Raw genomic sequence first — 22,825 nt, forward strand, 5'->3', positions numbered from 1 at the left:
CCCCAGTCCTTTTGGTCTGTAGAGTGTGCGTCGGGCTATTCTGTGTCTTTTGTGTGCCCATATAAACTTATCTATTGTGGTTTGTAGGAGTTGGAGATCCCCTTTCGTGACTTTGATGGGCAGTGCCTGGAAGAGGAATAGCATCCTCGGCAAAACATTCATTTTGATAGCGTGAAGCCTACCGATCCATGAGATCGGCTTTTCATGCCATTTTTCTAAGTCTTTAATTAACGTTTTTATCATTGGTGTGTAATTTTCCTGAAATAGTCGTGTGATGTCCGTCGTTAATCGTACTCCTAGGTATTTTATGTGCTGTTGGTTTAGTTTAATATGTGCCGTTTTCCCTATCAGCGCCGCGTCCTCTGCCATCAACCCCAGCGGCATAACTCTGATTTCTCCAGATTTATTTTATAACCTGATACCTGTGTGAATTCCCCTAGTAGGTGGATCAGGCTTGGGAGGGAACTTTTCAAATCAGTAATCGTTAGTAGGATGTCATCTGCGTATGCAGAAACCTTATATTGTTCTGTTGCTATTGTCAGCCCTTTTATTTTAGGGTGATCCCTGATCTTGTGCAGGAGGGGTTCTAGAGCCAAAATGAAGAGAAGTGGCGAGAGCGGGCAGCCCTGCTGTGTGCCATTGCTTAGCTTGAATGGTTTCGGGATCGCTCCTGGTATGGCTATCTGAGCCTGTGGAGTCGTGTACAGTGCTCTAACCGCTGTGATGTAGTTGTCTGGTAAGCCTATATGGCGCAGGAGGGCGAACAGGTAATGCCATTGAATCCTGTCGAAGGCCTTCTCTGCATCCAGTGACAGGAGGAGAGAAGACGTTCGGGTCTGTCCGACCCACCAGATCAGGTCCACCTCCCGTCTAGTATTTTCGTATAGTTGCCTGGTTGGTACGAAGCCCACCTGGTCCGCATGAACCAACCTGGGCAGAATATTTCCCAGCCTGGTGACCAGGATTTTAGCATAGATTTTAGTGTTAACATTGATTAGGAAAATGGGGCGGTAATTGGTTACTTTCGTGTCATCCCGCCCCGGCTTTGGGATTAGTACCACGTCTGCCGTGGCCAGCTCCGCATTGGGCCGTCCCCCTTTCATCCAGTCCTGATACATAGCCGTCAGGTGTGGTACTAGCTCTGCCCGTAGTGCTTTATAATAGGCCCCGTCGAACCCATCTGAACCCAAAGCCCTATTGCCCTTTATAGCCCCTATGTCCCTCTCCACCTCTTCTATTGTGATTGGTGCCTCCAGTTCATTTAGATCTTCCCTGTTGGGACTGGGGAGGTTTACCCCCTCCAAGAATTTAGCAAATGCCTCAACGTGTTCCCTATTCGTGTCATCCATTCTGGGGGAGTGATTATATAGTTTTTGTAAAAAGTTAGTGAATTCCTCGGCAATGTCCTGTGGGGATGTGAGGGTTTGGCCCCTGTCGTTGGTGATGGATGTAATGTGTTTATGTTTTTGTTTGGGTCTGAGGGCCCGAGCTAATAACGTGTCAATCTTGTTGGACTTTTCATAGAAGAGTCTTCTCAAACGGGTGATGTCTCTGCTCACCTCGTCCAAGAGGAGGTCCCTCAGGGTACGTCTGATATTCTGTATTTCATCTAGTTTGTTTTGTGTGGGATTCTGTTTATGTTGCATTTCCCTCGTGCGCAAAGCCGTCTGCAGTTCTGTGAGCTTCGCTAGTTTTTGTTTTTTATGGTGAGTTTCTATTTTTATTATGGTCCCCCTCAGAACTGCTTTATGGGCTGCCCATATTATGGTCGGGGACATAGGCGTGCGCAGCCTATTGCATTAGGGTGTGCACCCTAAAGCACAAACACACGCCGCATGTATATGTATATATATATATATATATATATATATATACACACACACATATATACATACACGTGTGTGTGTGTGTGCTGTTAGTGTGCTGTGTGAGGGTGGTGTGTGTAAGGGTGCTGCTGTGTGTGTGTATGTGTGAGGGTGCTGGTAGGGTGTTTGTGTGTGTGTGTGTGAGGGTGCTGTTTGTGTGTGAGGGTGTTTGTGTGTGTGTGTTAGGGTCCTGTTAGTGTGCTGTGTTAGGGTGCTGTGTGTGTGAGGGTGCTGTTTGTGTGATGTGTGTGTGATGGTGCTGTGTGTGTGAGGGTGCTGTTTGTGTGATGTGTGTGGGTATCGTGTATTTCTGAGGGTGCTGTTTGTGTGTGTGTGTTTGCGAGGGTGTTGTTAGTGTGCTGTGTGTGAGGGTGTTGTGTGTTTGTAAAGGTGCTGTGTGTGTTTGTGAGGGTGCGGTTAGTGTACTGTGTGTGTGAGGGTGCTGTATGTGTACTGTATGTGTGTGGGTGCTGTGTGTGTGAGGGTGCTGTGTGTGTGCTGTTTGTGTGAGAGTGCTGTATGTCTGTAGGTGCTTTTTGTGTGTGGGTGCTGTATGTGTGTGTGTGTGTGTGTGCTGTATGTTTGGACAGATTGTGGAGGTGGGGGCAGATTAGTAAATATCCCCCCTCCCTTCTTACCTTATGTAGGGAGGGGGGATCCTTGCTGCCATGTGCCATCCCTGGTGGTCCAGTGGAGAGTGAACTCTAGCCTGCGGGGCTAGAGTTAACTCTCGTGAGATCTGAGCGTTGCCGCGGCAACGCTCAGATCTCGCCAGAGGAACCTGGCGGAGCTGCTGTCTAGAGCTCCCCGGGTCTTCTCCTGCCTCCCTTCATGCTGCTGTGGGCCGGTGAGGTAGATCTTTGATCTCCCCGCCGGCCCATGGAGGCTTAGAGCAGAGCCGACACTCAGCGCCGGTTCTGCGTGAGCCGACAGGGGAGAATAAAGTCCTGGGGAATAAAGTGTGGGAACCAAGATTCCCACCCCCCCAAAAAAATAATATACACTCCAGTGTGTGTATGTATATGTGTGTGTGTGTGTATATATATATATATATATATATATATACACACACTGACACGCATACTCAAACACACACACACATACACTCACAGACACACACACACTCATACATTCATAGACACACACATTCACAGACACACTCATACATTCACAGACACACATATTCACATACACTGACACACATACACATTCACAGACACACATTCACAGATACACATACACACATTCACAGACACACACACACACATTCACAGACACACACACATTCACACACACACACACACACATTCACAGACACATTCACAGACACACACACACACACATTCACACACACACACATTCACATACACACACACAGACACACACACACACACAGTCAAAGACACACACACACACAAACAGACACACACACACAGACACACACACACACAGACACACACACACACAAACACATTCACAGACACACACACACACACATTCACAGACACACACATATTCACATACACACACACACACATTCACACACACACATTCACATACACACACACAGACACAGACCCATACACAGTCAAAGACACACACACATACATACACAGTCAAAGACACACACACACACAAACAGACACACACACACACACACAGACACGCACACACACAGACACACACACACACACACAAACACAGTCACAGACACACACACACAGTCACAGACACACACACACATTCACACACACACAAATGATTATTTTTTTAATTAAAAAAATGTCCACCCAGCCTCCCTACGTGGAGTGCTGGCGTGGACTTGTCCCTGGGGTCCAGTGGGTCGGGCGGCTCTCTCAATATCAGCCGTGGCGAGGGAGCTGTGAGCTCTCTGCTCCCTCTCGCCGCATGGGCTGTCTGCTGTAGCTGGGAGCCGGAATATGACGTCATATTCCGGCTCCCAGCATCAGCAAGCAGCGCGCGGCGAGAGGGAGCAGAAAGCTCACAGCTCCCTCGCCGCGGCTGATATTGAGAGAGCCGACCGGGGGGGGGTCCATAACCTCTTGCCCCCCCTCCCCCCCTCCCATCCATGACAGGGGGGACATGGGGGGAGGAAGGGGGGCGCTGAGTGCCTGCAGGAACGGCGTTCCTGCACTCAATCCATAGGCGTGCCGCGGGGATTAGGGTGTGCCCAGGCACACCCGGCACACCCCGTGCGCACGCCTATGGTCGGGGATAAGTCCTCGGTGGTGTTTAGCTGGAAGTAGTTGTTTATTTTGGTTTGGAGCTGCTCCAGGACCTCTGGGTTTTTAAGAAGGGAGTTATTTAGCCTCCATCTCCCGGGAGTGTGTGGCCCTGGTGTCTTCAGGGTGTTATGTCGGCATGGTCTGACCACGATATTTGGTTAATTACTGTTGTCTTGACCCATCTCATGCCTTGCTGGTTTGTAAGGAGTAGGTTGATTCTGGAATATGTGGAGTCAACGGCTGAGTAGTGGGTATAGTCTAGCGTACTCGGGTGCTGCAGTCTCCAGGGGTCCAATAACCCCATGTTCTGGATAAATTTATTAAGGAGGCGGTCCTGTCCCCACATACCCTGCAATCTGGGCTGGCCCGCCCTGCCGCTGCGGTCGACCGCGGGACACAGCGCTGCGTTCATGTCCCCACCTAGGATCAGTATGCCCCCTGTCAGGTAGGTTATTAAAGTTTCTAGCGTTACTTCTGGGGTGTTGGGGGCATATACATTAATGAGGTGGTATGTAGTTGAGTTGATTGTTCCCGTAATTATTATGTACCTGCCGTCCGGGTCTTTATGTATGGCTTGTATCACCAGTGGACATCGTTTGTGTATGACTATTTCTACCCCTCTTGCTTTGCGGTGTGTTCTGGCTGCATATGCTCTCGTGTATATGTGGTCTGTGATTTGTATCTTAGATGTGTTCCGTATGTGGGTCTCCTGAATGAACGCTATATCTGCCCTTTGTCTATGTAGTCCCTTAGTAGCAGTCTACGTTTGTTCGGGACATTAAGACCGTTGTCGTTTAGTGAGGTAAGTTTACGCTCCATGTTGTAATGTGGGTAGTGTGTTGTTGTACCTTGTGCTTCGGCGTGCGGCTGGCTCGTAGTACTGTGCGTTCTCCGTTATGCGGTGTGCGCCCCCGCGGTCCCCCCGGAGTGGTTGTCGGGTGAACCTTGTCTTAGTGGGGGTGAGGGTGGGGGTAGGGAAAGAAACAAAATGGGGTAAGAAAACGTGCGTTGGTAACATGAAAACATAACATATACAACCTTGACCTAGGCCTGTCTGAGGTCGTTTCCTCATGGTCCTCCTTCCCATCGGATCAAACATCCCGGTCTTATCATCCGCCAGGCGATCGTGGGTAGTCTCAGGCGGGGCAGGTGTACAGCCATCGAGCACCGTGGCAAGGCTCGTAACATCTTTCTAACTTTTCCTGTATGTTCGTGACATGGGGTATTCCCGGGCTCTGGCCCCTAGAAGCTGGCTCTCTATGTGTTGGTTATCTTGCTCAGGGGGGGGGGGGGGGGGGGTGCCTGGATTTTATCTTGAACTCCCCTACCGGGGTGGTATTTTCTTGATTCTACCTCGAATCTGACTCTCCCCACTGTTATGTGTCAGCCTTCCATGTTTTTCTTGTTATTTGAGTGCTGGTCTTGGAATGCTGTCTAGGTGGTATGATCCCTTCTCTCTAATCCTTCGCCTAAGGGGGGGGAGAGAGGGGGAGGGTGCAGTTTACCCAGGGAGGTCCCCCGTGCTTGCTTACCCTAGCCTCGTCCTGCGAGCCCCCTCCCTCCCTCCTTCCTAATTTTACCTCTCTTCTGTACCGGCTATGGGGCCCCCGCCCCGCACACCATTATCTCCCAGTCATATCCTATAGTACTTCATAAAGTGCCCCCCCCCCTTTTTTAAATCTAATATTGGGGTCACCCTCTTGTCTACCACAGGCGTGACCCATGCATGGCTGAGAGAGGGTCAGCTATCATTGGTCCATATATGGGTTTAAAACATTAATATTTTTATATCCATTTCCAGTGTTTGTTTGTTTGTTTTTTTTGTTTTTTTTTCCTATTCTCCAGTGCGGTATTCTGTTCCCCCGCCCCTCCCTCCCTCTAGTACCGTGACCCCCAAGCCACTTCTGTCCCCCATGTCATTATAGCTGTAATGCCAGCATAGTGTCTCAAAGGTGTGATATGAATTAAGTCAGCATGCAAATATGAAATCAACTTGCGTGTCCCAATGTCCGCTGCTTAAGTCCCTCCAGTGCGGACCTCCGCCACCTCTGCTTAAGTAGTCCCTGGGGAGGAGGTCCAGTGCCCTGGGGCCTCTTGTTGGCAAAATGAGGTCGTCTGGTACTTGAATGCCCAGGTCACAAAGGGCCCCCCTGGGGTCCATGGATGGCATTAGAACTGTAGGTCTCGGGCCGTTGAAGATCAGCATCTTAAAGGGGAATCCCCAGGCGAATCGTAGGCCTTTTGCTCTGACGAGGTCAGTGATGGGTTTCCATTCCCTTTTCCTTGCAAGGGTTGTTGGGGCGATGTCTTGATAGATCTGGAGCACCACTCTTTTGTACGTATATTGGTGGTTCCTGCTCTGCTTAAGTATTGCTTCCTTTGTGGAGTAAAAGTGCCATCTGATGATAATATCTCTAGGTGGGCTATTTTGTGGGCCCTTGGCACGCAGTGCTCTGTGAATTCTGTCGATGTGCCATAAGTGTTCCGGGATTTGTGGCAGGCTGGCGCGGAAGCACTCCGCCATTACTTGTTCCAAGTCGCCATCTTGTACCTCTCCTGGCAGGCCGCGTACTCGCATGTTGTTGCACCTCGTTCTGTTGGAACTGTCTTCTAGTTCCATTTCCAGTTCAGCTACCCTGGTCAGGATCGCATTGGTAGTCGTGGTGGTGTCATTGTGTGCTGTAACCACATCCTCCAGTCTGCTTTCCAGGGCCTCTGTTCTGATACTAATGGCCTGTATTTCGGCCTTCACGGCCCTGGCTGACCGTTCGATTTCTCCCGGCAAGTACCCCTTTACCTCCTCCAGTGAGTGCAGTATAGCGCTTTGAGGGTCCTCGGCATGCCCGTAAAGCGATGCCGGAGTTGCTGGGGGGCCCTGCGAAGATGCGCCCGCCGGGCTTTCTGCTCCGTGTGTTCCACGTGGTGCAGGCTTAATGGCGGTCAACATGTCCGCGACAGAGGGATTATCCCCTCTCTGTTTCTTCGTTGCCGCTTTCCTCTGTGACATGATTTGAGGGTAGCACCTGTGTTCCGCTCGTGCTGGCTTTACTTTAGGGGTATTGAGTTGTCGGTAATCGCCGATTACAGGGCTGTTTACTGAGCCTTCGGTGCGGAGCTCCGGAGTTAGGCTGCCATCACTCTCGGAGTCCAAGCCACGCCCCACGCAGAGCCCATTTTTAACACAGCAACAACCGTGGCCGCCCCTTTAGCATCCTGATTGGCTTTTGAATTGTACACTGCATAACCATTCACTTGGTAATGGATAAATCAGAGAGAGGCAACCTTTGGCACTCCAGATGTTTTGGACTACACCTACCTTGATGCTTTGCCAGCATTATGGCTGTAAAAGCAGTGTGGAAGATGTAGTCCACAACATCTGGAGTGCCGAAGGGTGCCTACCTCTGATAGATATTTAATAACATGCATAATAGCACATCTATGTACAGGGTTTCCATTTTCAAATCTTACTCTACTAGCCAGGCCTTAAAGGTTTCTTATCACTGCAAGCATAGAAGGTCCATGACACACTCATCAAGGTTGAATTTATACTCGCCAGGGCAACATTTTCACTTGCCAAAGGCCAGTGGAGAGTGGAAAGTGTGAGCCCTGCCTACAACATCATAACAACTGAACATATAGTAACATATCACTCTGTCGACCTGTCTCAGATTGTGCTTATTTAGTAAAGTTCCAAGACATTTCACCCTTCTAATAAGGTTAATTGAGCTAATGGATCCTTAATTTCACCCGTGTGGCTTTTTGTATAACAATTGTGTCCACAGAACTAACTAGCTCGCACACTGTGACTTTTCTCTGCTAGTTAAAACAGTGGATATTTTAAGGAGAAGTTTGACCACATTCGAGTTCGAACAACACAGCTGGGATTGCATATTTAAACGCTCTAATGTCTTGTTGGTTCTACATTAATGATAAGTGTTAGAGAGGTAGGAGATCTAACTTGGTTCACAGTCCACTGTGTATGTACGCATGCCTGGAAATTGTTTGGCATTGTCGATACTGTAGAAAGTGTGAGTGGCTACCCCAGAGGCTCACAATGGAGATCAGGAAAAGCAATTTATAACACAGGGATAACCTGACAATCTTGAAAAGGGTTTGCTGCTCACTGAACATAGTGTGGGTATCTAAACAGTTGGTGAACTGTCAGATATATGAATGCCTATTTAGGCATGGTTGCCAAGGGGAGGAAGGGTGTAGAATATGGTCAGGCCTGACTTTGTCCATCACAGCAGATTTACTCATTTGAGTGAAGATGTTGGGAGTGTCAGCTCGGGATGAAGCTATTCCTTTAAAAAAAAAAAAAAAAGTAACACTGATATTGATCAGTCATTTTTAAGTATTTTCTGTGCTTCGTCGCGCAGTGGAAAGGTTTGCAAATAGTTATGCAAATACTAGAGGTCAGTATCTCTAGAGATTGCATTTTCCATGAAAAGATGTCAGATCCATTATTTTTTTTGTAGACATGTATCACAAGTCTACACAGAGGCTGAGCATTTATGAAACAGGATTCCATCATCGGAACTATTCCAATATTTATCAGCTAAACAGCTGTGATGCATGGCCAGTATAAACTAGGCATGTGAATTACTACAGGTTATGTTTCTATATCCACAGCTCCGAGTGTTAAACTATACATTAACATAACACATTTGGATCTTTGCAATATCTGGAGATTGTAAGCAGTCCCAGAAAAATTTTGCTGTTAACCCCCTCTTTTAAATGAAAGGGTTAGGGAATGAATTTAGGCATAACGACTTGTGATCCAGTTTCCAGCCAAGCCCCAGAGAAGCATTATTACAATGTCTCCCTGACAGTGCAGCCCCAGCACTCACAATGCAGTGCGACACATAGACGATATCGCTTCCTTTCCTAAAACACGCTGGATTCTTAGGAATGTTAAAAGAAAGCAATGGCTTTGTCAGAGGAATTCAGCTGTGTGCAACTGTCTGAAGTTCCTAAAATATCTTTTATTTTATTTTTCTTAGGATACCAGTTCTTAAGGGCACACATCGTTTTGTTAATTTTGTTTTTACAGTATAAATTATATTTGTTGGGATCTGGTTTTGATTAGAGCAGTATTAAGTTGTATATTTGGCAGTTCACTGAAAGTGAGTTTCTTTGATTTTGTTCCATCGTATTTCTGGGTCATAACTGTATCCTTTAAACAGTGTTTGTTTGACAGTATTTTTATCACTACTACTCTCATAACTCTGAAGCAGCCTAATATTGAAGACAAACATTGGCAAATGGCAGATCTGAGAGAATGAGAGTCTTATTTTAAAAACGGTTATCAGTGCCAAGAGCTCACATTCATCTGACTGCTGATTGCCCCGATAATTAACTTTCATTTTTGTTTGTGTTATGTCTGTCCTGTGACTTCCATCTGTCTGCTGCCTACCCATTTACAAGTTTCTCACTTCCACTTATCTGCCGACTGCCCTGTTACTAGTATCTCACATCCATTTATCTGCCGCCCGTCCTGTTACTAGTATCTGACTTCCATTTATCTGCCACCTGCCCTGTTACTAGTATCTCACTTCAATTTGTCTGCCGCCTGCCCTGTTACTAGTATCTCACTTCCATTTATCTGTCGCCTGCCCTGTTACTAGTATCTGACTTCCATTTATCTGCCACCTGTCCTGTTACTAGTATCTCACTTCCATTTATCTGCCACCTGTCCTGTTACTAGTATCTCACTTCCATTTATCTTCCGCCTGCCCTGTTACTAGTATCTCACTTCCATTTATCTGCCGCCTGTCCTGTTACTAGTATCTCACTTCCATTTATCTGCCGCCTGTCCTGTTACTAGTATCTCACTTCCATTTATCTTGCGCCTGCCCTGCTACTAGTATCTCACTTCCATTTATCTTGCGCCTGCCCTGTTACTAGTATCTCACTTCCATTTATCTGCCGCCTGCCCTGTTACTAGTATCTCACTTCCATTTATCTGCCGCCTGCCCTGTTACTAGTATCTCACTTCCATTTATCTTGCGCCTGCCCTGTTACCAGTATCTCACTTCCATTTATCTTCCGCCTGTCCTGTTACTAGTACCTCACTTCCATTTATCTGTCGCCTGCCCTGTTACTAGTACCTCACTTCCATGTATCTGCCACCTGCCCTGTTACTAGTATCTCACTTCCATTTATCTGCCACCTGTCCTGTTACTAGTATCTCACTTCCATTTGTCTTCTGCCTGCCCTGTTACCAGTATCTCACTTCCATTTATCTTGCGCCTGCCCTGCTACTAGTATCTCACTTCCATTTATCTTGCGCCTGTCCTGTTACCAGTATCTCACTTCCATTTATCTTGCGCCTGCCCTGTTACTAGTATCCCACTTCCATTTGTCTTCTGCCTGCCCTGTTACTAGTATCTCACTTCCATTTATCTGCCGCCTGCCCTGTTACTAGTATCTCACTTCCATTTGTCTTCTGCCTGCCCTGTTACCAGTATCTCACTTCCATTTATCTTGCGCCTGCCCTGCTACTAGTATCTCACTTCCATTTATCTTGCGCCTGTCCTGTTACCAGTATCTCACTTCCATTTATCTTGCGCCTGCCCTGTTACTAGTATCCCACTTCCATTTGTCTTCTGCCTGCCCTGTTACTAGTATCTCACTTCCATTTATCTGCCGCCTGCCCTGTTACTAGTATCTCACTTCCATTTATCTGCCGCCTGCCCTGTTACTAGTATCTCACTTCCAGTTATCTTGCGCCTGCCCTGTTACTAGTATCTGACTTCCATTTGTCTTCTGCCTGCCCTGTTACTAGTATCCCACTTCCATTTGTCTTCTGCCTGCCCTGTTACTAGTATCTCACTTCCATTTATCTGCCGCCTGCCCTGTTACTAGTATCTCACTTCCATTTATCTGCCGCCTGCCCTGTTACTAGTATCTCACTTCCAGTTATCTTGCGCCTGCCCTGTTACTAGTATCTGACTTCCATTTGTCTTCTGCCTGCCCTGTTACTAGTATCTCATTCCATATTCTTGCGCCTGCCCTGTTGCTAGTATCTCACTTTTATCTGCCACCTGTCCTGTTACTAGTATCTTACTTTCTTTTGTCTGCTGTTTGCCCTGTTGCTAGTATCTCACTTCCATTTGCCTTGCGCCTGCCCTGTTACTAGTATCTCACTTCCATTTGCCTTGCGCCTGCCCTGTTACTAGTATCTCACTTCCATTTGCCTTGCGCCTGCCCTGTTACTAGTATCTCACTTCCATTTGTCTTCTGCCTGCCCTGTTACTAGTATCTCACTTCCATTTATCTGCCGCCTGCCCTGTTACTAGTATCCCACTTCCATTTGTCTTCTGCCTGCCCTGTTACTAGTATCTCACTTCCATTTATCTGCCGCCTGCCCTGTTACTAGTATCTCACTTCCATTTATCTGCCGCCTGCCCTGTTACTAGTATCTCACTTCCAGTTATCTTGCGCCTGCCCTGTTACTAGTATCTGACTTCCATTTGTCTTCTGCCTGCCCTGTTACTAGTATCTCATTCCATATTCTTGCGCCTGCCCTGTTGCTAGTATCTCACTTTTATCTGCCACCTGTCCTGTTACTAGTATCTTACTTTCTTTTGTCTGCTGTTTGCCCTGTTGCTAGTATCTCACTTCCATTTGCCTTGCGCCTGCCCTGTTACTAGTATCTCACTTCCATTTGCCTTGCGCCTGCCCTGTTACTAGTATCTCACTTCCATTTGCCTTGCGCCTGCCCTGTTACTAGTATCTCACTTCCATTTATCTGCCGCCTGCCCTGTTACTAGTATCTCACTTCCAGTTATCTTGCGCCTGCCCTGTTACTAGTATCTGACTTCCATTTGTCTTCTGCCTGCCCTGTTACTAGTATCTCATTCCATATTCTTGCGCCTGCCCTGTTGCTAGTATCTCACTTTTATCTGCCACCTGTCCTGTTACTAGTATCTTACTTTCTTTTGTCTGCTGTTTGCCCTGTTGCTAGTATCTCACTTCCATTTGCCTTGCGCCTGCCCTGTTACTAGTATCTCACTTCCATTTGCCTTGCGCCTGCCCTGTTACTAGTATCTCACTTCCATTTGCCTTGCGCCTGCCCTGTTACTAGTATCTCACTTCCATTTGCCTTGCGCCTGTCCTGTTACTAGTATCTCACTTCCATTTGCCTTGCCCCTGCCCTGTTACTAGTATCTCACTTTTGTCTGCTGCCTGCCCTGATACTAGAATCTCTCTCCCATGTGCCTGCCAGTGATTATCTTAGTGACCTCCTAATCAATGCTTAGTTATCTGTAAATCTCACTATTCTCTTGTGTGTGGAGTTTTTGGAGGCTGAATTTTATCCTAGGATAGATTTATTACATCCTATTCCCCTCCAAACAAAAACAAACAAAGCTCAGAACATCTATGCTGCATCTATAAATCTATAAATCATTGGTATGTAATTATCTTTCTTTAAATTATGTAAGCATTTTTTTTACAATGATACATATGGACGATACAATGTTAGACTTTGCACAATATATCTCTTCTAAACGGACCAATCACAGTGAAATGTAAACACGGAGTGTTTATATGTTGGTTCAGTTCCGGAAAGTCAGCCAAGTGTTTCCAGAGCAGACTGCGGCGCTAGACAACAGACATAAATATTGTTATAAATATTGGAATGGAAGATGTCTGTATTACTGGGTTCCAAAATCGGATGGGTTCCAAATGGACATGACCAGCATTCTGCCTTGTGATCTGTTTTTCAAATCTCACATCTTGGACATTAAAAGGTTAAAGTATTTTGCTTTAATTTCCCTGTTGGGATGAGAGGATGGTAACTATCTCACAATATATCATCGTCTGTGTAAATCATGGACTCATTTCCTACTGGAGTGTATATTCTGTTCTTCACAGGGAATTATATATTATTTACATTAACATATGTAAATTCCATGCAAGACCCACCAGGATGAGATCATGGAAAAATTTTTTAGATTCATGCTTTCTTAAAGGGACACTCTAGACCGCCAAAGCACTTTAGCTTGCTGAAATGCTTTATGTGAGAAAAGTGTGTTGTAATGTTTCCATCTGGCAAAAAGTGCGGAATTCAATAGAAATCGACCCTTATAAATTAACCTGGTTACACCCCTGACTTTCAAGCAGACAACAGGTCATGTTACTTCCTGTTTTGGTTAGCTCAGTGGAGCAAAACTCAAGAGCCAGCAATTGCTCAGAGCACCCGCCTTACAAGGAATTCTCACAGAGCTGCATTGGGAAGCCTGTGATTGGACAGCCACAGAAAGTCTGGGTGGAGTTAGAAGGGGAGGGCTTGCAAAGGCAGCAGACAAGAGATCGGCAGGTTTTGTGAGCTGTTTTTTTGATATATCCGCAATGACAAATATTCATAATTAATTGCATGCAAGGTTTCATTTATCATATATCTAACAGTGATTTTGATTAATTTTTGTATTTAGGCAGTGGAGTGTTCCTCTAATTACTCCCTCAATCAAATATTTAAAAGTGGTACAACACTTCAGATTAGAGACGTTTTGAATAACATGAGAAAGAAAATAGTGTAAATAATAAGCGTTCAATGAAGATAACCAATACAGATTGCATTTCCCGAGAGTATGTAAAATAAGACAAAAATTAGAATACTATAGATTAAAATCCTAAAAAACTTGTAATGTCATATCTGCAACCAAGTACTCCTTTTAATAGGAACTTAGAGGACCAAAGGCTCCTAATTTCGTCTTTAGTTTTTGTAAATTTTTGGGTGATCCCCCACTCTGAACCATTATACATACCTTTCATACTTACATGTTTTTGAAAGGCAACGAATGTATCTTTATAGTTACTGGTTACTGATTTTCATAGTTAGATCATGTTTCCTCGTTTTGGGTATAGTATTCATACAATGTGATGTATCGATGTTCCAAACATCTGTTGAAATCCCAAAACAAACGTTACATGCATGTTTCTCAGATCTTCGTGAATGTGCCGCTGTTAATTCAAATTTAGTCCTCAGTTTATTAAACTTCCAGATTGATTCCAAATGATAAATCCACAGTAGTCACCATTAAAGTCTGTGGGGATATATCATTTGGAAGGTTTTTCGAACTGAGTAGAATCGTTTACAACGTTTATTAAAATGAAGTCCTTAATTTCTGTGGGGACCTGTGAGGTTGACCTGTAGAAATTTGAGATAAAGGAGGGCTCAAAGTAGTAAACTTTCTGCATTGGCACAGTAATTCTGTACCAAAGATTCATGGTAAAAATAAGTTAATTTGCTTGCTGTGCCCTGTATGTGCCTTTAAAAATGGCAGCTGTGATATCAGAGTGTACTTTTATTAATGGGATTATGAATTAATAATGAACTATTTATATAACAGTGAATAAAATAAGTCATAGCTAATCTTATTTCCAAAAGCCAAAAAATACTTATCTAAAATGTACCACATTCAGTAACCTTTGCATTGTTCCAAGGGTTTTGTTGGGGATTAGAATGTATAAATAGTTGCATAGCTACATAGCTGAAAAGAGACTTGCATCAGGTCAAGCTCAGCCTTTGTCATATATGTTTTTGCTGTTGATCCAAAAGAAGGCAAAAACCCAGTCTGAAGTGCTTCCAATTGTGCAACAAACTAGGAAAAAAAATCCTTCTGGACCTCAGAATGGCAGTCAGATATCTCCTTGGATCAATAAGCTATTACCCCACTACTTAAAAATGATATCCCTGTATAGTATAGTATATATATAGTTTTTGCAAGTATTTATCCAATTGCTGTTTAGACATCTATATCGACTCTGATAAAACCACCTCTTAAGGCAGAGAATTCCACATCCTTATTGTTCTTACTGTAAAAAACCCTTTCCTTTGCCTTAGACTAAATCTCCTTTCTTCCAGTCTGAATGTGTGACCTTGTGTCCTATGTAATGAAACTAATAGGGAGTACTTGTGTCACTGGTACACTTTGCCTTTATTGCAGCTGTCAGAAAAACGAGAGATGCGATCATCTTGTGGCATGGATTCCCTCGATCACAGTCCCCTGTATGAGGAAGCTATGTACCTGGCAGAGGACGAAAAGATTTACTGCCGCGTACTGAGGTAAACCTTTACTGAAGGGTTTATTCAGTAAACGCCAAAGAATTAGCCTGAATTTTGGATTCACATTTAAATGTTCTACAATTCAGTAGTTTAATGAATACACAACATTTGAATTTGTACATTAAAAAGTGAATTAAAAATGTATTATTATTATTTATATAGTGCCAACATATACCACAGCTCTTTACAATTATAGAATGGGGATAATGTTCAACAAGTAATTGACTTACAAAATATTAACAAGAGAAGAAGTCCATGCTCAAATTAATTTACAATCGATGAGTGGCAAAATAGCAAAGTTATCACTATAGTTGAGTTGGATAATATTTTCCATTCAGATATTTTAGAGTGAATTATTCCAATTTGGTTTTCAATTCCCTGCAATTCATAATTTAGTGAAAATTCTACATGATCCATTATGGAAAGCCTTCTATGAGTCCTCCAGGTGAACCATTTGTTGTGACATTTTGTGGTTACGGATAACAAAATTTAATTAAATCTATTTTGTCTTTGAGAGCATATGCAAAATAATCTGCTCTATGCTTGTTTCAACCAATGTAAAAACATAAAAGTGGACTCAATTTTCTGACCAAACCAACGATAAAAGAAGGAAAGATGCCTCACAATATCAATGCTAAAAACACAAGAATGATCTCAATATCCTGACCCAATCCACCAATGAGAGAAATTACTTTACCCCGATAATCTGATCTGAACAATGTACTTGTATATTTATAGCAGAGCGGCCTTTTGAAGTTTGCCGTTTTTCTATTATTTGTTCACAATGTGTACTTTTGAGAAACCACAAGAACTGGCTCTAAATTTTGATCTGTTAAATTAGAAAACGCTAAATTCTGATTCTAATTAATGAGAAAAAAAGAGATCTCCATATTTCTGCTGAATTCATCAGAAAATATCAGAACTTGGCTGTTCACAATTCACTGGACATAGAAATAAATTATCTAAAGTAACCAATTATTAGCTTCACACATAAAAATATTTAAAGGGACACTATAGTGTCAGGAAAACCGCTTGGTTTTCCTGACACTATAGTACCCTGAGGGTACCCTTCAGCTACTCACCCTTTTCCCCAGCCGGGCTCACTTACCTCTCCTCCCCCGCCAACGTCAGCATCCTTGTATGACGTCACCGGCGACTAATGCGCAAGCGCAATGCTTTCCTATGGACGCTCCGCGTGATTGCCGATGCGCCTCTAGTGGCTGTCCGGAAGACAGCCACTCGAGGCTGGCTTAACCCCAGATGTAAACATAGCAGTTTCTCAGAAACTGCTATGTTTACATCAGGCAGGGTTAACCCTAGAGGGACCTGGCACCCAGACCACTTCATTGAGCTGAAGTGGTCTGGGTGACTATAGTGTCCCTTTACATTTTCAAGAGCAACGTAGCATGAAAATATAACATTATGGAGACAGATTATCTGTCAAACATCCATATGAGTTAAAATATTTTCATTATGTTTATCCGATATTGGGAGAGACTTTAAAAAAAACAAAAAAACTTTTATATGTAATAGGACCTTAGATTGATTAAACTGGAATGCCCAGAAATTAGACTTGCTAAACTATTTTATTAAAAAAAACAATATGTTGACACAAATATGGTGGGTAAAGTGCTTTAATTGCCAACATGAAGACTGACATGTAAACATTGGCTGCTACTCTCACACTGGTTGGTATAAATATTACTCTATTGCTGACTCTTCCAGGACAGAGATGGTAGAATGTCTCAGCGACACAGACTTTCTTGCCAAACTTCACTGCATTCGCCAGGCGTTCGAGGTAATTGACTATATTTACATTTGATGGGAGGTTAATATGTCATGGGGTTACCTATTAAAGAGTTAGTTCTGGTGCAAAATTCTAAAAAGTACAAAAATCACTATGGAAACCAACGGAATGCTTTCATTGACTCGTCATATAAGTTTAGAACTTTCCCCCGGAATTTCTATTTTTTATTTTTATTTATAACACTGACAACTGGTTGATTGGTCTGACTATCTTATAGTTAGGATATATTCAGAGACATATGAACATTTCAGAAAAAAATCAGACTAACTATGTATAAATATTATACTATTAATATGGGTCGAGGTGAATGAGATGGTCATGTAAAACATGGGGATTGGGACTTTGCCCTTTATAAATAGGACCCTCTATCCCTTGCTGACCTCATATGATGTGAATTTGTTAGATATCATCGTATTGAATCACATTGTTCTTTGTTTTCTGTTGCAGGTTATTATGTCTCAAATTGACAATAGAATGTTTTTAAAAGAAGTCGGTAGAAAAGTATTCTCGGCTTTGATTGCAAAAGCACGTAAGGTAAAAGGACGTCCATTCCACACTGGCGATAGTATTCTGATCAGGAGAAAGAACTGGAGATCAGGAGAAAGACCAGACTCTGTCTAGAAGATACAAAACTTTAGAACGGAGAGATCACAAGATACCAACCCGTATCTGCAAAAAATACACAAATTCTGGCAGATTATTAGTTACTAATCAAAACTTTTCTTGCAAAGTTAGGATAGCTTCCCCTTTTAATTTTGGGGATCACATTTTAGCATTTAATATGATATGCAAAACCATTTTGATCCACCTAAACTGGAGAATAATAAATTGTGTAAGAGAAATTTACTAAAATGTAATACCTTATATCGCCATTCACTAGTGGTTAATTTTTCCCATCAATAATGCTTCATAGTCTTGATAGCTCAAGCTGTGGTACATTGTTACGTTGAATTTTTATAGGGCACATAGTTTCTTTATATTAAAAATAATATCAAATACTAATTTAATTCTGATAGCGTTAATTGTACTTATCAACATAAATGGCAGATTTGTGTTACGTGTAAACTGTTATACACTGATCAGCCTCAACTTTAAAAACACCTGCCTAATAACCTGTAGGCCACCTTTGTGCTGCCCAAACAGACCTGACGTGTCGAGGCATGGATTCCACAAGACCTTTGAATGTGTCCTGTGGTATCTGGCACCAAGACATTAGCAGCAGATCCTCTAAGTCCTGCAAGTTGCGAAATGGAACCTTCATGGATCGGATTTGTTTTTCCAGCACATCCCACAGATGCTCAATCTGTTTGAGATCTAGGGAACTTGGAGGACAATGCAACATCTTGAACTCTAGTTAACCAGTTGTCCTTTCTTGCACCATGTCCAGTGTGTACTGACCACTGCCACAAGACTTGCTTTTTTGGATATCTTCTAACCAAGTCATCTAGCCATCACTATTTGGCCCTTGTCAAAGTCACTCACATCTTGCCTACACATTTTTCTTGCTTTCAACACATGAAGTTCAAGAACTGACTGTACACTTGCTGCTTAATATATCCCACCCCTTGACAGGTGCCATTGTAACGATATAATCAATGTTTTTCACTTCACTTGTCAGTGGTTTTAATGTTGTGGCTGATCAGTGTATGTATATATGGAAACCAAAAAGAATGGATAGCACTCCAAGGTCTTTATATATACATATGCACACACACTGATTTAAAGTGACTCTTTCCAGGCACCTCTACTTCCTAACGTTCTTAGCAAATGAGTGGGGACAGAAGCTAGTAGATATATTTATCAGCCTCTCAAAAGTTTCAACATGGAGAACATGCAAAGGTGTAGAATTATTCCAATACTAATTATTATTCCAATAATTTGTTATTCCCTGGTTAAGTCACTGTTTGTTGAATAACCTTGATTTTTATCATTTCTGAGGGTGGTCAGTTGTGAGCAGGTCACTGATGGTTGCGTTTTTGCAAACACTGATCGTACACTTTTTTGTACATGTATGTGGATTTATGGCACCTGTGCTGATTTTATTGACAGAACACAGAGCGTTTTGAAGAGGTGTATGACCAGATGATGCATTATTTGGAACAAACAGAAACGTGGGAGGACACAGAAGTGGAACTGTTCAGTAGAGGGGTAGGAACCTATAGTACTTTTAAATCACTTATATTATACATAATTAGATGTTTAAAATAAGCCTTAATTCTTTGACAGTTTAAAGTAACTGTACCGTGTTCTCTATAGGACTGGACTTACATCTTAAAGGGTTACGCCAAGCATTATGACTACTACAGTCCATTGTAGTAGTTATGATGTCAGAAGTACAGAATATTTGAAAGAGTCCTAACCTAAACATCTGAGGAAAGGGATTTAGGGGTGATTTTTTCTGATGACTTAAAGGTAGGCAGACAATGTAATAGAGCAGCAGGAGATGCTAGCATAATGCTTGGTTGCATAGGGAGAGTTATTAGCAGTAGAAAGAGGGAAGTGCTCATGCCATTGTACAGAACACTGGTGAGACCTCACTTGGAGTACACATTACTGGAGACCGTATCTTCAGAAGGATATTGATACCTTAGAGAGAGTTCAGAGAAGGGTTACTAAACTGGTTAATGGATTACAGGATAAAACTTACAAGGAAAGGTTAACGGATCTTAACATGTATAGCTTGGAGGAAAGACGAGACAGGGGGGGATATGATAGAAACATTTAAATACATAAAGGGAATCACAGTAAAGGAGGAGACTATATTTAAAAGAAGAAAAACTACCACAACAAGAGGACACAATCTTAAATTAGAGGGGCAAAGGTTTAAAAATAAAAACAGGAAATATTACTTTACAGAGAGGGTAGTGGACACATGGAATAGCTTTCCAGTTGAAGTGGTAGAGGCTGACACAGTAAAGGAGTTTAAGCATGTGTGAGATAGGCATAAGGCTATCCTAACTATAAGATAAGGCCAGGGACTAATGAAAATTTGGCAGACTAGATGGGCCGAATGGTTCCTATCTGCCATCACATTCTATGTTTCTAAGTACCCTGTGCCAATTCTCTGGTAATGGGGCATACCATTTAACAACAGTTTGCTCCATTACATGGTCACTGCAGGGTTCTGTAGCTCTCTTGAGGTTTAGTGACACAGTTTTGGCTTCTGCAGAGCCCCAGAGGCCATCGACATTCATTGGCTAAAAGTGTCAGCTGACTGCTCCCAGCCAATGACTGACATTTTGTGCAACGAATGCACAGAATTTACATTAGCCAGCCCGGAACCCTATTTACAAGCTGGCTGATGACACCCCTATGACACTGCCGGAGGTGAAGTTAAAGGGGTTTTTCTCTGTATCTGTTTCAAAGCAAAACAAACTGCAAATACAGACTTTAGGCACTATGCATACTTCAAATCATTGATGTGGTCATGCTGCTAGGAGTAATTTTTATTTTTTTTGCTTGCTCCATAATTTGGGGGCCAAACAAGCAGTTTAGAATGTACACTTCTTTCCTCGCCCCCCCCCCCTCACCCTGCAAATAAAACAAATGTATCTACAATATAAATTTATCAATGGAATGGAAAAAAATATGTACAGAGGGTATCTACCCCAAGTAGAGAAATGCCTGTGTATAGCTGTATTATCTGCTTATTGACAAATGTGGTCATGGTTAATGGAGTACGTTGTTTCATTTGTTAACATTCCGAATCTCTTGAATTCCACCCAGTAGATTCTCTCATAAAAGTCTAGACCAGGCGTAGGCAACCTCTGGCATTCCAGACAAGAGAAAGGTTCTAAACATGACAACGTTCATATAAATGAATTCTTGGTATAAGAAGAGGTCACAAATATCAGCAATCTCCTTCATGCTCTAAGGATGACATATTCATAGATGGAAGTCTTGCCATTATATGTTGCAGGTGTTTATCTTCAGGGGTTTTCTTTGTTTTTCCCAAGAGTCTTGACTAAAATAAATATACATTTTTTTGTTCATTAGTGTTGAAAGCCAAATATTTTACTATGATAAAATATTGAACTGTACTTAAATTTTAAGCAGAGATTAAAAAAACAAAACTTTTTTTTTTGTATGTAGGTGAAATGTATTAATTTCTATGACATTGTTCTGGATTTCATCATAATGGATGCTCTCGAAGATCTAGAAAATCCCCCGTTATCCATCCAGAATGTTGTGAAGAACCGTTGGCTGAACTCCTCCTTCAAAGAGACTGTGAGTAGCTGCTATTTAAAGGTGCGCTTGGCGAGTAGATGATAATTATAGCACTGACCGTTTAAATGACGTGAATAAGGATTTACTGATAGCAACTTCCTGCAGCCAAATAAGGGAATAAGAGATAAGAGATTAGGGAGCATGACTCCATTGACAAAAAATTCTGTGATCAGAGACTCAATTAGTCCCTTTGTGGTTGGGTGGCATTATACATTTATTTATAAGGTTTTATACCAGGAGAAACACATTAAGGTGTTTCTCGTTTTCATTCGGTCTTTCCACAAGGTTGCACATTTAATATTCACAAAACACATGTCAACGTTCGTGTTTGTCACAAGTTTGGTTTGATTGGAAACAGAGCTTATGTCACGTATGATCGCATGAAACTCAAAATGCAGTGCTTGTACTGGCAAACAAGGCAATCCAAGGTCAAATATTCAGGCAGCAAAGGTTCAGCAATGGTTAGGCAGCCCACGGTCAGGTAAAACAGGAATTCAATTCTACTGAAGCAATTCTATAAAGTGGAGTGTAATCAGAGACTGCTGAGATTATATCCATTTTCCTCTTTACTGATTATTGTGTTTCTAGGCTGTTGAGCGCTTGCTATATTTCTTTTGTACATCTAGACTGTAAGCCCCTGGTAATCAGACAACTGCTCTTGTTACTTCCTGGTTTGGTTAGTTCAAGACACAGCAATTGCCCAGGGCACCTGTCTTACAAAGACTTCTCATTGAGCTGCATCTGTGATTGGACAGTCACATAAAGTCTGGGCTGGGTTAGAAGGGGAGGAATTGCAAAGGCAGCAGACAAGAGATCTACCACTAAAGAGAAAAAATATATTTAAAAAAAATACATTTAAAGACATGCATGTTTTCATTGGGCAATATCTACTAAACAGTAATTTCTTTTTGTATTTGGGCCGTTGAGTGTCCCTTTAAGTTAAAGTTGTTTTGTCCCTCTAATTTGGGCAATGCTCATGCTATGTCTATTGAACTGTCAAATATATATGCATTCAATTTGTATATTATGGGAGGCACAAATTGTACTACCTCTTAACACTATTCCAAGATTTAGAGAGCTGAATAGCCTAAGTGTGTGGCTTATACATGAGACATGTCAGCCTGCGGGACATGCACAATGTAATACCAGAATTGAGGTGATATGTATGCTACCAATGTTCTTAAACCTACCACCCTTGCGCAATTACGTATTTGTGAAGCTTTCTTTGGTTGGGATAGTCCTGACAAATATGGGGCAGTCGGCAGCTATGCATTAACCATATTGAGTTAACTAAAATACCAGTTCCTCTAGCAGGAATCTGAAAGTATGCATGGTTAAATTATTTTGTATCTTACTTCTTTTCCATACAATTTTTTTTAACGCAATTTTAAGTCCATATTTGGGCAAATTGTTGAGCCTGACAAAATATTTTTATGTTTGGCACATCATAAAATAAAAAAAAAGAGAATATCATATGGTGTTTCTGATATTCTTTCATTTTCCACTGGAAATAGTCTACTGTGTTATAAAATGTTCAGTTTGGCACAAAATAAAACTACTGCAGAGGCCGCTTGGATGTGAAACATACACAGCTATGAACGGCATA

General features: G+C 42.6%; 1 protein-coding gene across 2 annotated transcripts in view; it reads left to right on the forward strand.

The window, feature by feature from the left end:
* The window catches only part of MIGA1 (mitoguardin 1), a 64,724-nt gene that overhangs the window by 37,299 nt on the left and 4,600 nt on the right, over nt 1-22,825 (forward strand). The window contains exons 9-13 of one of the 2 annotated variants that reach the window (XM_063427949.1): nt 15,067-15,185; nt 16,911-16,983; nt 17,440-17,526; nt 19,042-19,140; nt 21,085-21,240. In XM_063427949.1, the coding sequence (XP_063284019.1) occupies nt 15,067-15,185; nt 16,911-16,983; nt 17,440-17,526; nt 19,042-19,140; nt 21,085-21,240 (534 nt within the window). The remainder of the gene's footprint in view (nt 1-15,066; nt 15,186-16,910; nt 16,984-17,439; nt 17,527-19,041; nt 19,141-21,084; nt 21,241-22,825) is intronic. The other variant, XM_063427950.1, reaches the window with a different exon arrangement.

The sequence above is a fragment of the Pelobates fuscus genome, chromosome 7, assembly GCF_036172605.1.
Source record: "Pelobates fuscus isolate aPelFus1 chromosome 7, aPelFus1.pri, whole genome shotgun sequence".
NCBI classification, from domain to species: Eukaryota; Metazoa; Chordata; class Amphibia; order Anura; family Pelobatidae; genus Pelobates; species Pelobates fuscus.